Source organism: Perognathus longimembris, chromosome 9 (genome assembly GCF_023159225.1).
Source record: "Perognathus longimembris pacificus isolate PPM17 chromosome 9, ASM2315922v1, whole genome shotgun sequence".
NCBI classification, from domain to species: domain Eukaryota; kingdom Metazoa; phylum Chordata; class Mammalia; order Rodentia; family Heteromyidae; genus Perognathus; species Perognathus longimembris.
In genome coordinates, this window is record NC_063169.1 from 34,609,795 (window position 1) to 34,622,983 (window position 13,189).

General features: G+C 44.1%; 1 protein-coding gene across 3 annotated transcripts in view; it reads right to left on the bottom strand.

Annotated features, from left to right (window-relative positions):
- Window positions 1-1,260: 1,260 nt before the first annotated feature.
- Window positions 1,261-13,189, bottom strand: part of Fyn (FYN proto-oncogene, Src family tyrosine kinase) — a 206,250-nt gene continuing 194,321 nt past the window's right edge. For all 3 annotated transcript variants that reach the window (XM_048353931.1, XM_048353929.1, XM_048353930.1), the window contains 2 exons: window positions 11,072-11,203; window positions 1,261-1,931 (listed from right to left, as the gene is read on the bottom strand). In XM_048353931.1, the coding sequence (XP_048209888.1) occupies window positions 1,723-1,931; window positions 11,072-11,203 (341 nt within the window). In that variant the 3' untranslated portion in view covers window positions 1,261-1,722. The remainder of the gene's footprint in view (window positions 1,932-11,071; window positions 11,204-13,189) is intronic.

Sequence of the window (13,189 nt, forward strand, 5' to 3'; positions counted from 1 at the left end):
ACAGCACATTCCATTTAGAGAACATGTCAGATTAAAAATTAAAACGTTAAGGTACACATAGTCATGCTTTAACAGTCCTCTGAATTAGCTAGACTATTGCCTAGCCTTTTGGGGTGGAGGGGTCTCCAGATGTTCTGAACATCTCTGTCATTCGGAAATACTGCACAATGGCTAAATTCATCAGGTGACTCCTCACCATCTGGTGTGGGACAGATATGTCACAGAACTACCAGAGTACCTTTGGTAATTTAAACAAATGAACAATTTTTTTTCAAATGTAAAATGCTCTCTTTTTAATTACTGAATTAAGAAAGTTAAACAATTTAAAAATGTAAAACTCACAAATAAATCACAACAAAAAAGAATTAAGACTTCAGAGTTGCTACTCAGTATTAAAAACTCAATAGAAAAAGGATTTTTGATTTGTTGTTGTTAAACACATGTCATTCAAGGTTGGTACAAATAGCAACTAAAAATGTAATACTCTTTTTGTGCATCCCTATGAATTGTAAATAGTGCATAGTTACTCCACTGGCGAACTCTTGGACATATAGTCATTCATTAGCAGTACAGGACATTTAAAACACTTATTTTACAATGGGACATGTATAACCACCGCCCCCCCCCCACATTCCCCATAATTTTTAGTTGCATGAGAAAGTTTAGTAGGTAGCCATAACTACAATGCTGTGGGTTTTAGATACCGTTACAAGATTTATGAAATAACAAAAAAACATTAGAAACATTTCAGCATTCATATTTTTATACAAGAAGTTTGTGTGGCATCCATTTCCCATTTCTCTTACTAGGATTGGCTGTTTACTTGCTTAAATACACTCATTTTTACCTTTTGGGAATCAATGGCAGTTAAGTTAGAGCAAATACTGGTAATAGAACATATGAACTCAGCTCAGGAGTTTCTGAAAAGAGTCAGAGTAATGACCATCTACACTGCAGATCAACAGGTATAGTCATAAACCAAAAAGAAAAAGAAGATACAATACAAATTAAAACAAACAAAAAACCGTGCTTTGCAAAAGCCAAAAAAAAAGGGCACTGGCTTTCAAAATACCTCCAATGCTGTGATGAGGTTTTGCAGTCAGAACTTCCTCTGTCCACAGCTTCATGGCCCAGGCTGGCCATGGCCTCCACATTAGCACCCAGATGGCATATGTACAGGGACATATATATATATATATGTATGCATATATATATGTAATCCATATTTATAAAAAAAGAAAAAGAACCCAAACACCTGTCTTGATTGTTTTTTGTTAAAACATGAAAAAAAATTTTATTGTTTTAGACAAAGAGGCCACTTTTGGAAAATAATACTTTGTTTTTAGTTGAATCAGGTGAAGACAGAGTTAAAATCACATAGGATTTGCATTTTAAAAAAAGGAAAGCACGAGGATCAGGATCGTTGGCACTGGAGTAACTATTTACACTTAACAGAGGTTTGGCCTTTTACATAACATCGATACAATGCATTTCCAAAGTCTGAGAAATAACAAGGTTCTGTCTCGTATGCTTCACAGAGGAGGTTCGGATTTGGGGGACAAGTGTCATTAATGAGGGCCATGGAAGTTCGTCAGCTTCAGAGTCACATGCAATCTGATCCTGGACGGTTCTCGCTGCCCTGGGCAGCTGGCTACAGAATTGGAAGCTAATGGGGAGGGGTGGGGAGACCTCTGGGACAAGGTCTCTCTGCAGACCCAGCTCTCACAGGTTTTCACCAGGTTGATACTGGGGCTCTGTGGCGGTAAAGTAGTCTTCCAGGAAGCCCTGCAAGTATTCAAAAGTAGGACGCTCTTCAGGGTCCTTTTTCCAGCAGTGGATCATGAGCTCGTGCAGAGAGATGGGGCAATCCTGTGGACAGGGCATCCTGTAGCCGCGTTCCACCTGCTCCAGCACCTCCCGGTTGTTCATGCCTGCAAAGAGAGAGGTGGTGAGAACTGGCCCTCCTGGGCTCCAGACCCTGAGCACTGTGTCGGGACTTCCCTTTCCTCTTCCCTGTGCCCGCACATGGTTAAAACACAGGGAGGGCCCCCAACCCACTCAGGAGCTGAACCTTGTCTTTAATGGAGTATCATACTGTACAGAAATAACAAAGGAATGCAGAACTCACATTTGCAAAAACCCAGATAATGAATCTCAAATGCATTATAAGTGAAGGAAGCCAGATACAAAAGGCCTCATACCGTATGATTTCATTTATATAAAATCCTAGAAAAGACAAGAGACAGGATAGAAAGCAGATCTGTGGTTGCCAGGGGTGGGAAGGACATGCAAAGGGGCCAAAAGGGACTTTGAGGGGTGAGGAAAATGGTATGTGTCAGGGCCAGCATGTGTTCCCTGCAACAGGCCAGCAGCAGACATTTTTAGCTGCATGGGATGCACACACCTTTTGTCTTCTTTACAACCCTGAAAGAAGTACAAAACGAAACAGGCTGGAGCCAGATTTGACTCGTGGGGTCGCAGTCTGCAACCCCAGTGCTGATGTGAGTGTTCATTGAAACTCACTGAGGTGTGTTCTTACAGATGACTTTTATTGTATGGAAATTACACTTCAATCAAGCAGACAAAAATACACGAATAAAGCAGAGAAAAAATTATGCCATGATTCTTATCTATGGCCACCATAAGCCTCACTTACAAATCCCACAAACTGGTTCCTCAGTGTGGGCAAGCTCTTGGTGTACCCGATTGAGATCTGTTATGGCAGTATGTCTGGACAGCATCTGGACTGGTGACCCCACAGCACCCTGATGTTTGGTGACTTTGATGGGTAGACAGGATGTCTCCAGGGGTGCGTGTTTAGGATGACCTCAGCAGGCCATCTATCATTGAAACCTTGCAGGCTTTCTTGGGGAGCAGCCTGATGCTGAAACAGGCTGCAGGGCATTAGGAAGGCATGGGGGGGGCAGTGGGAGTAGCTTCCTGGGGTGCCTTTTTGATTGTGTGGTTTCAAAATACCACTCTCAGGTGAGGCAAGTTCTCATTCCCTCCAGCTACACTCCAGGCACTTCACTTTTCTTCTCCCTTTTGTGATACTATGTCTGTTAGACAGAACCTGGTCAGCCTGGTCAAAGGATCTGAGTCCAGGGTGTCACCCTGTCCCTGTGGGTAGGGGACACACAGGACTTTTGGAGCTGGGGGTATCCTGGCTCTTCCTGGCTGTCAACCACAGCCTTGTCAATCAGTCACCCGTGGAAATCCTTTTAGGGTGCTTTCTTAGTCTATGCTGGTGGTAGTAAATCTATTTTTCTATTGTGTGAAGCAAGTCTTCACTCTGGCTGTTATAAAACAAGCCCACGTATGTCAAGACAACAACCTTTGTTTTAGGAGAGGCTGGTGTGGGAGTGTGGGGTATGCTGTGCCCTGTGGGCCTTCACTTGGCCTTCTTTGGCTGGATGTTTCTACAGATAATTAGCTCTCTCCTACTCTGCAGCTCTGGATTCATGGTGGGAGCTGAAAGTAGGGGAAGCCCTTGGAGCTGCTAGGTGGGGAAACTGGCAGACAGCTGGGAAAGGTCAGAAAGAGATAACCACTTAACAGACCCGCATTCGCAGAAGCATTTGCTTTGCTGCATATTTTGGCTGACTTCCTAGTTTCATAATATTTCAGAAACCACAGAGCCTGGGCCTGTAGGGATCTCTTGTCCCTGTCACAGTGGAGAGCCCCAGGAACTGGAGGAAAGGCCTGAAGGCTGCAACCTCCACAATGCCCCCTACTGCTCCAACCTGGCGCCGAGTGTCTCTGTCCAACATGGCATCACAGTTTAATTAATCACTCTCTTGTGGGTCTGTGGAGCTTGTGTCAGTAAATGTTTCATTTCATTAAAAAACAAACTTCTCAAATGGAAATATTTCCCCACCCTGCTTTTAAAAACCCTTAATTCAGTCTCTGCCAATGGAAAGTTTAATTGGCCACTTGGGTCCAGCCTATTTTTCCAGTGCCCGGCCCAAGACTCTGACCTAGCATATCTGGCAACTCGGGGCTCAGCATGTCACATCTCCCCAGGCATCCTGCTTCTTGGACAGGGCTGGCCAGGGAACAGGGCTGCACGTGGGCTCACACAGGGTGCTAGCAGGGCCTCGCTGTCTGTTCCCATGCACGAGCTTCTCTCTCCACCCCTTTCCTGTCTGCACCCCTCCCTTGTGGCCCATTCTTCTCCTTTCTCTTCTTAGGCCGCCTTCTCCCAGACCTCTGAGGCCTGGGGAGCAGATGTGAACAATTCCGAATGCTGGGCCAAGGAGAAACATACCAGTGACAGCTTTGCCAGAAAAGTGGGATATTTGACACTGTATTTGGCTGATGATGACAAGTGGAACGAGACTGGCTCTCTAAACCACGCCGAGGACCAGAACCTGCATGGCTGACCCAGGGGCCCAGGGCTTCCCACCTACTTAGCAAGGAATGGGCTGCTTTTTCTTGTATAAACAGGGGCTCAGTTAGATGGATTGGGTTAATGTATTAACCCAAATTCTTATAATGCTATAAGAACTTTGGAATTTTTCTTTTGTTGGTCATGGGATTTGAACTTAGGGCCTGGGTGCCATTCCTGAGCTATTTCACTCAAGGCTAGCACACTACCACTTGAGCCACAGCACTACTTCCAGTTTTCTGGTGGTTAACTGGAGATAAGAGTCTCATGGACTTTTCTGCCTGGGCTGGCTTTGAATCACAACCCCTAGATCTGTTTCCTCATTACAGGCATGAGCCACTGGCACCTGGCTGAAAATTTTAAGAATTTTAGCAAAATAGGTTTTCACTCTACCCACTACAATAAAGATGGGTTTTAGGTTTTACAAGACAGTTCCATGCTTTTGCTGAAAAGAAAGCTGTGACCTCCTTTCTTTTAGGTGCTTTTCCTGAGACACTGGCTTTGCTCACGCTCATGAAGGATGGGCCCATGAGCCTGGCCGGCAGGAAGGCATCCTGAGGAACATGGGAGGGAGGAGCAGCTTTCTATTGAAATGCAGCCCAGAAAGTGGACAGGGAAGAAAATGCCTGGGAATGGTTCTCTTTCTTTTCTGGTTTTGAGTGGGGAGAAGGTCAGAGGAAAATGGAAGAGATAGAAGCTTTGTCATCAACAGTTTGGCACCCAGGTGCCCTAAATGGGGTTGCCATGGAGACCAGGAGAGAGAGTCTCCCCGCAGCCAGTGGTGTCACAAAGTACCCACATGCTGTCCCTGTTTCCAGCCTTCTATCAGGGAAGAGACTCAGCACACATTCCCTTGACCCTTGTAGCTTTATGGGGGCAGCCTGCCCTGCTCCCTGAAGATGGCCCATGTTAGAGGTCACCCTCATGGGCCCCAACTCAGTGGTAATTAGTCCAAGAACACCTTGGCCCCTGCTGTTCAGTCAATTCCTTCTTCCTAGATCCTTAGGAAGTGCACAGGGTTCTGAATGTTGGGTTTGGAGCAAAAGTCCCTCCATGACTGCCTTTGGCCTCACACCATTCTCCTGCTCCTGTGCCACACTGGCTAAAAGAAGCCTTGTGGGCTGGTGACAGCAGGACCACTGGACATTCGGGGCAGAACTCTATCTTGGAACACTGTGAGCTGAAGGCCAGTGATTGTGGACAGGGCAGAGAGGGCAGAAGACCCTGCACCTCGGCTAGGGTCAGAAGTTTAAGCCTGCTCCTGCTCCAGCATGGAGAGTGCTAATCTCTTCCTACCTCATGGAAAGGTGCTTCTCAGCGGATTCAGCACAGGGAGGCATAGGTCTACTGTTGAGAGTTCCAAGATAGCGAGGGAGGAGCAGCGAAGAATCTATATTTCTCCCTCCCTCCCTCCCTCCCTCCCTCCCTTTTTAAAGAAAAACAAACTCAGGGCCTTGCACTTGTGAAGCAAGCATTCTACCAACTGAGCCACACCTCCAGCCCTTCTGGCTTAGTCTGTTTTTCAGAGAAGGTCTCTGTTTCTTAAATAGCTGAGATTATAGGCATGCACCATCTTGCCTGGATAAGATCTGTAATTCTGCAAGGAAGGTGCTATTAGTTCACTAATTTCCCTTACCTCCTTAAGCCCTTATCAAGTGACTAGATGATTCAAGAAAGTCAAGCAGCTGTCACTTGCTGAAAGATTTTCTACTTCAAATGCAGGAGTAAATGTGATTTGCTTAAGAGAACATTTCTGCTCTGCCAGCTCTTGCCAAATACGCAAAGCAAGTGTTCAGTTAAGATCCAGAGCACAGGATGGCTGTGACATTCTGCCTCTCCTGATGCTAGGACATGGTGTTTGATCACAGCATCAGTTTCTCAGAAAAACTGATGACAGAGGCTGATCCAGAGCTAGGGAAATGCATATTACTATTTCATCAATGTGTAAAGATGATGAAGTAAGAATAGAAAGACTTTGTAGGTTATGGGATAAATTTAAAATAGTGGTTCAAAATGTTAGTGTTTTTCTCAGTCTTATTCACTGGAATTGGGAAAACATAAAAAGAATTTCTGTCTCCCTAGAAGAGAGAAGAGCTCCCCGGAAACACAGACATGTAACAGCAACTTCAGCAGACATGTGCCAGGGTTCCTGGAAGCAGGCAGAAGGGGGCATGCATTTGGTCTGGACACGAGAAAAGCTTCACAGAGGAGATGACGTTTAGATGGTCTTGGAAGGATTTGGGACAGATGGGAGATTTGCATATTCAAGAGAAGTCTTTTAGGCCAGGCCAGGTCAGGCCAGGCCAGGCCTGGTAGCACATGATTGTAATCATACTATTCAAGTGGCAGAGGTAGGAAGATTATGAGTTGAGGCCATTTTGGGACTCAGGGTGAGACTGTCTCAAAGAACAAAAGAAAACAAAGCAACCCAAAGTCTCATGATGTGTCCCCCTTCCATTTGGAGGTAGGTGGCAAGAGTGAACTCACATTAGATCTTGTCCTTTACTCCCTTAGAGCCACTTGGTTCTCACCACTCTAAGATTAAAGCAGGAGTACCAAGAATCACCTGGAAGATGCTACCTGATGCACCCATGCCCACCTGTGCTTTGTGCTCCAGCCATACTGGCCTCCTGCAGTTCTGCAGAACCATTGCAATCTGCAGCAGTTACTCCTTCCTTTTCTTAGACATCTACCTGGCTTCCTCCAGGTATGCACTCACACCAATGACTGCAGTGATCTCTCAGGAAGCTCTGCCACTGCCACCTACTCCTGAATGGCTTCCTGCCCTTCCTGCTCAATGTGCTTCCCACATATCACTAACAGTCAACATTCAGTGTATCTTTTTTTACTGTCTGTCTCCTTAAGAAGGAAGTTCACAGGGGAGGAGTTAGGCATTTCCACTATTCTTGGGGGCCTGGAACGGCCCTTGGCAGATAGCAGGTAATCAGTAAGTATGTGTGAAGTGAGCGCAAGAAAACACTGATGATGAAAGCCCATGCCAAATGATGGCTCTGGAGTGATGTGTTGGGCAAAGCAAAGTCCTATTTTTGGCTAGGACTAGAGTGAGATAACCAGTTTGTGCTTTCTAGGACAACAATTCTGCTAGGAACAATGGAGGAATGGTAGTGGAGGAGGGGTGGGACCAGAGGTAGAAGCTCCATTAGGAGACCACTGCCCAGTAGCTGACAGTTTGACATGGGAGTGGGAATGAAAGGCAGAGAAGAAAAGATTTGAGAAGCTTTGAAAGTGAAATGACAGGTTACAACACATAACTGATTTTATACATCCATCTAAAATCTGCTCTTGTGCTTTCCTTTCTCATATACAACAGTGCATCAGTATAAGATGCAAAGAATGACTCAGAACACTGGCTTATGGTGAAGCAGGCTTGGCGAATGTATTCAGGTCAAGCTGCCAGCAGGAAGGGATAGCACAGAGCTGTTCTTGCAACAGCTTTCATCTTTGCGTTATTACCCGACCCCCCCCCACCCCCCCGACTCCCAATCAAGACTCTCCTTCGCTTTGAGAGTCTTTCTTTCCTTCCCTTTGGCCCATTCCTTTTATAAACCATGTTAACTAACTAGCCAATCAGTCCATTGATCTGGCTGGCAGGCCATTGGCCCTTCACTTGGTTGCACCTCCTACACGGATTCTGAGTTCATTCTCTGATGTCCTTTGATGGACTGACTTTCGTGTGGGGCATTAATATCTAGGGAGCTTTTTATAAAACTCACAAGACTTCTTCCTCCTTGACTTCTAGGTCTCATTACCAGCCAAAGTACCCTTTTTCTATGTGACAGGGTATCAGAGAGCTGTTCTCAGGTATGGAAGAATTAAGAAAATTGTACTATCACTTACCATTGTTGAAAAATGAATTATTCAAGTGTGTATTCTAACTAGCTGCGAAATGACTATGTCAAAATGTAGAATGGGAGTGCTTGATGGATAGGGGCTGGGAATCTTACCTGGGGTCACATCAACAGACACATCAATAGACTTGATGGGGGAAGTTGAGGAGAGCCATACGCCCTCACTGCATACTCTGACTTGGCCACACCAACAACCACAGTGACATCTGGATGAAGCTTAATGAAACCGTTTGTGCCTTGGAATTGTTATCCTTCATTAAGATAATAATCCTATAATTGCAATCCCTCCATAAAAGCTTCTCCCTCAAGAAGAATTTTCTGTCACATTCAGAAGTCCAATTAAATATGATTATAGCTAAGTTAAAAAAAATCAAGTGCCTATGACTAGGACAATAGACCTGGGAACAGTTTTTGTGTGGCTCTCTGTGGTGGAACAGCTCACATCACCCTTTCCCCTGACAGCTCCTTGGCTACCACTGCCAACCAGCTGGGCTCTCATGTCTCTCATGGCAGCCCACAAGGCCCTTATAATTGACTCCAGGGCCTTCACCTCATATACTGTCTCTTCTTCCCTACCCTCTTGTGGCTCCTTGAACTGGTCCAGCCTCCCATGTCCTGGTGCTTTCCATGTGCCAGGCTTAGCGACTCCTAGCTTCTTGGATGTATAAAAACCTTATTTGCCTTCCAAGTTCTGGCTTTCCACTGCCACTACCAAATAAAGGCGGGGATTGATTCATTGACATAATGATGCATCATACATTGGGGCTCAGTTCTCACTTCAAGTTCTCTTGCCAGCTCAGAAAATTCTCAGGGAAAAGAGCCCTCAGTATTTAGGGATCTGAAGTAGGTGCCTCAGCTCTATTATGAGAATCAAGGTTTGGGCACACAGCATACATTTAAGCAATCTGCCTGTAAAGGAGAACTTCCTTTCACAAAAAAGATGTCACAAATGACACTGACTTCTTCCTGGATTTTGATGCATGCTCTAGCTAGCAGATGGTAAGATCCATGAGTACAGGGGTACTATCATTCAGCACCTCCAACAGACCCTGGCCTGAGGCAGGCACACATCATTGCTCCAGGATGGCATTCATGTCTTCTTTGTACTGTATCCCAGGAAAAGAATGCCTGGCACAGCTCATATTGACTGGAGAGATGCTGAGTGAATGAATCCTAGTCTAAGTGCTAAAACCCAAACTGACAAAAGCCTCTGTCTCAGAAATACACCTGCCTTCCTCCACTGAGGCCCCACCTTCTCTTCTTTGTCTGGGTTTCTGTATGTGATCTCAAGAAACAAAAAAAAAGCAGTTTTGTATTACTAGAAAGAAAGGCTTCACAGAAATGCTAACAATATTAACCTTTCTCATGAATGCATTTAACACATCAGGTGACTAGAAACCTGAGGGGATCAGGAAGAAATCGTTCAAAATGTAGACAATAAAAAAAAGAGGTGCCTTTATATCTTAAAAAAATCCCCAGACTGACACATTTTCCCCCTTGAGAAGCAATCCAAAAGTACTCATGCTGTGCTCCCCCCTACCCCTCCTAAACCCTTTCTTGGCTTTCCCAGAGTATCAGCCCACTTGTGCATGCTGGGAGCAGCAACCACCGGTGCAGCACCAATAACCAACCTGACTTACAGCAGCATCTCCAAATCCCAGTGTGGGAAGGTCACAAACCAGATCTTGTCAATTTTGCTGAGGTGCCAACCCTCTCTCCTAGGGGTCTGGAGGCTATACCAATCCCTGAAGGACAGCCCCTTTACATGCATTTCTTGTGCTTTCTAAAGATGACCAGAAAGAATCTTAGAAAGTGAACAAAGGGATTACAAATTAATCGGCTCTCCCTTGCTCCTCTGACTGCAAAGATATGATTACAAGCCCAGGGTTTGCAAGAGACTTACATTCCTCATTAATCCCCACTATCATTTTTTATCACTGTGCTGTTTTTTTCCCCCTCCTGTAAGCTCTCCCTTTTTTAGGCAAGAATGAGGGAGAGCTCTGTTCTTTCTTTGTTCAGCAGTAACTAAAAAATATGTCCTTAACATTTCAAAAAGCAGATCGTCCCTGCACTTTAACCACTAAAGCGTGGAGGTGAAATGGTACAAGTGTCCTTTATGTCTCCATCCGTCTAAATTAATGAGTTTAAGCATGGATAACCTCAACTCATTTTTTTTTTTTTAGAGCATGCATTTGATAATCCAGATCGGTTCTAGCGTCTTAAGACTCTCCAGTTCCCTTACATCACACTTGGTTCTGTATAGCCTTATTTTAACTTGTCAGCAACAGGCAGAGAATGGTAGCTAAATTGCCTTTCCTGTTTCTGCTCTCTGGCCATCTGGAGCTGGGGCCTGCAGAGAGAACAAGTCCCTGCATCTTCCTGCCAGGTTCAATCCATGGGTCAATGCTACAGTGTGATCAAAAGACAGTGGGGGTTTTTCCCCTTCTTTTTTCCAGACATGTCTGTAAACTCCATTTGGGCAGAGGCTCTGCCAGTGGCACTTGAGTTCTGGGAGTGGTGACACATGTGCCTACTGAGAGTGGAGAGATTCCACACACCGAGGGAACTGAAGCATTCACACCAGCTGCTCCTTACATCAACCCTGGCACACAGGTCATGGTGGTTGCTTGTCAGGATGCCACGGTGACTCCTGATTCTGCTTTTTCTCAGGCTAAATATATACCTGTTTGTGTTTTTCAAAGTCCTGCCCAGCACAATGATGAGTTGAGGGCTAGAAAGGTAAATGGATGAGATATCCCCTAAGGGTATCAGAAGAAGTTCCATCTGAGACCCATTCCAAGGGTCCTGCTCTTACCTGGGTATGGCACTCTTCCTTTGGTGACCAGCTCTGTGAGTAAGATTCCAAAAGACCACACATCAGACTTGATTGTGAACCTCCCATACAGGGCTGCTTCCGGGGCTGTCCACTTAATGGGGAATTTTGCACCTGTAGAATGAAGATTTGGTTACTTCTCAGGCAGAGGGCCCACACTGAGAGACAAGGGAAGGAGCAGGTCTTAGAGGTCACATCCAGGGAGCAGATTTAGAGAGAAGGAGGTAAAGAGGAAAAAAGAGGTGGAAGCTGGCTTCTTGAATCTATGACCACATGGAATGGTGGTGCACGTTTAGTCTGGAATAGGTGATTAGGAAACCAATTTATTTTTTGCCAGTCCTGGGGTTTGAACTCAGGGCCTGAGCACTGTCCCTGGCTTCCTTTTGCTCGAGGCTAACACATTCTACTTCTTGAGCCATAGTGCCACTTCTGGCATTTTCTGTTTTATGTGATGCTGAGGAATTGAACCCAGGGCTTCATGCATGCTAGGCAAGTACTCTACCACTAAGCCACATTCCCAGCCCTAGGAAACCAATTTATACATTGCTTCTTTCATTTTGAAATAATACTATATCTTAATAAATGCACAGGATTAGATCACCAAGTTACTCGCATGAGTAATCCAGTATATAAGATCATAGTTTGGTCTTATGAGGAGCACAAAATCCATCAAATTACCAAGCTTCTCCTAGAGTTCAGACAATTGGATGCAGCCCCTAAGTTATGTTGAAATAGAAATGGATTTTATTTCCCCAAGGCCTCCCACACCCACAGTAGAGAAATAATTTTGCCTTTGGCTATTTTCCAGCCTATATCTTCTTTCCTCCACGTTTCTCCCTAGAGTGGTCATCTTTATCCTAGTTTTTTTCTTCTATTGTGTCCCACCCTTTTTTCTAATCAAGGGACAGAGTACAATTTAATGTTTTTCTTTCTTTCTTTTTTCTTTTGAAGAGGGCTTATCTCAATGATTACCTTCTGACTTCTCTAGACTAAGGGGCAAATTCATGCTAAAGTCAGTAGAATCATGTCTTTCAAATTTCTCTGATCCTTAAAAGAACCCTCTCTCTAAACCCAAAGGAAGGGTGGGGCTTACCCTGATCTTTACAGTGCTAGATGTGTGTAGAGGGGATAAAAAGTGGGCCCAGCAGCCTATGTTCTCACACATTAGGCTCTGCAATTATAAAGCAGTTCCAGGAATTTCATTGAACCGACTAAAAGATATACTCATGGAAATTTTATTACTTTTGCAAACACAATGATATATTTAAAACATGTTAATTATGCATAGGCGCTCCTCAAAAATCATAGAAATTTTCATAGTACCTTCTATAAAAAGTCACTATGAGCAAAAAAAGGCAAATGATTAAAATCTTTAAATCATTAAGGTTTTAATATCTAGATAGATGGTAAATTACAGCAATTAGATTTTTGCTTTAAATACAGTATATGATAGCAACCTTAGCAAATTTACCCTGTCATTTTCTGGCAATATAATTTTCTTCTCCATCTCTTCTGTGCTAGTGTGAGATGAAAATTTAAAAATTCTACTATTTCTCAATGTGGTATGTCACATTATTAGAGCAGGAAAGTTAAGCTATAGTTTTCTTCTACATTTATGCATTATGTCCAATTTAATTATCTATGTTTCTCAAGCATAATTACTTTCTTAAGTGCTGATGATTCCACACCAAGACCTGGTACTGTCTGAAGTCATTTGTTTTAAAGTTCGTTAGAGGCCTGGGAATATGACCTAATGGTAAAGTGCTTGTCTGGTATACATGAAGCCCTGGGTTCAATTCCTCAGCACCACATATATAGAAAAAAAATAAAGTTTGTTACAAAGAATTCTTCTCATACTTATATCCTGAGCAGTCTGTTCCTCAGCTTTGCATTCTGAGTCATGAGGATTAATGTGATAGATTTTCCTCTAGTGTCAAAAGCAGATTTTGTCCTGGACCAAACCTCAGCTCAGTTTCTCTTACTTGAAAGAATTAAGGATACATTAAAATCATTCCACATTTAAAGTTCTCTCAGGCCAAATGGCTTGGAAATTTCTGAACATCTCCAAGGCATATAACACATCTTCCTCTATCGTGAAGA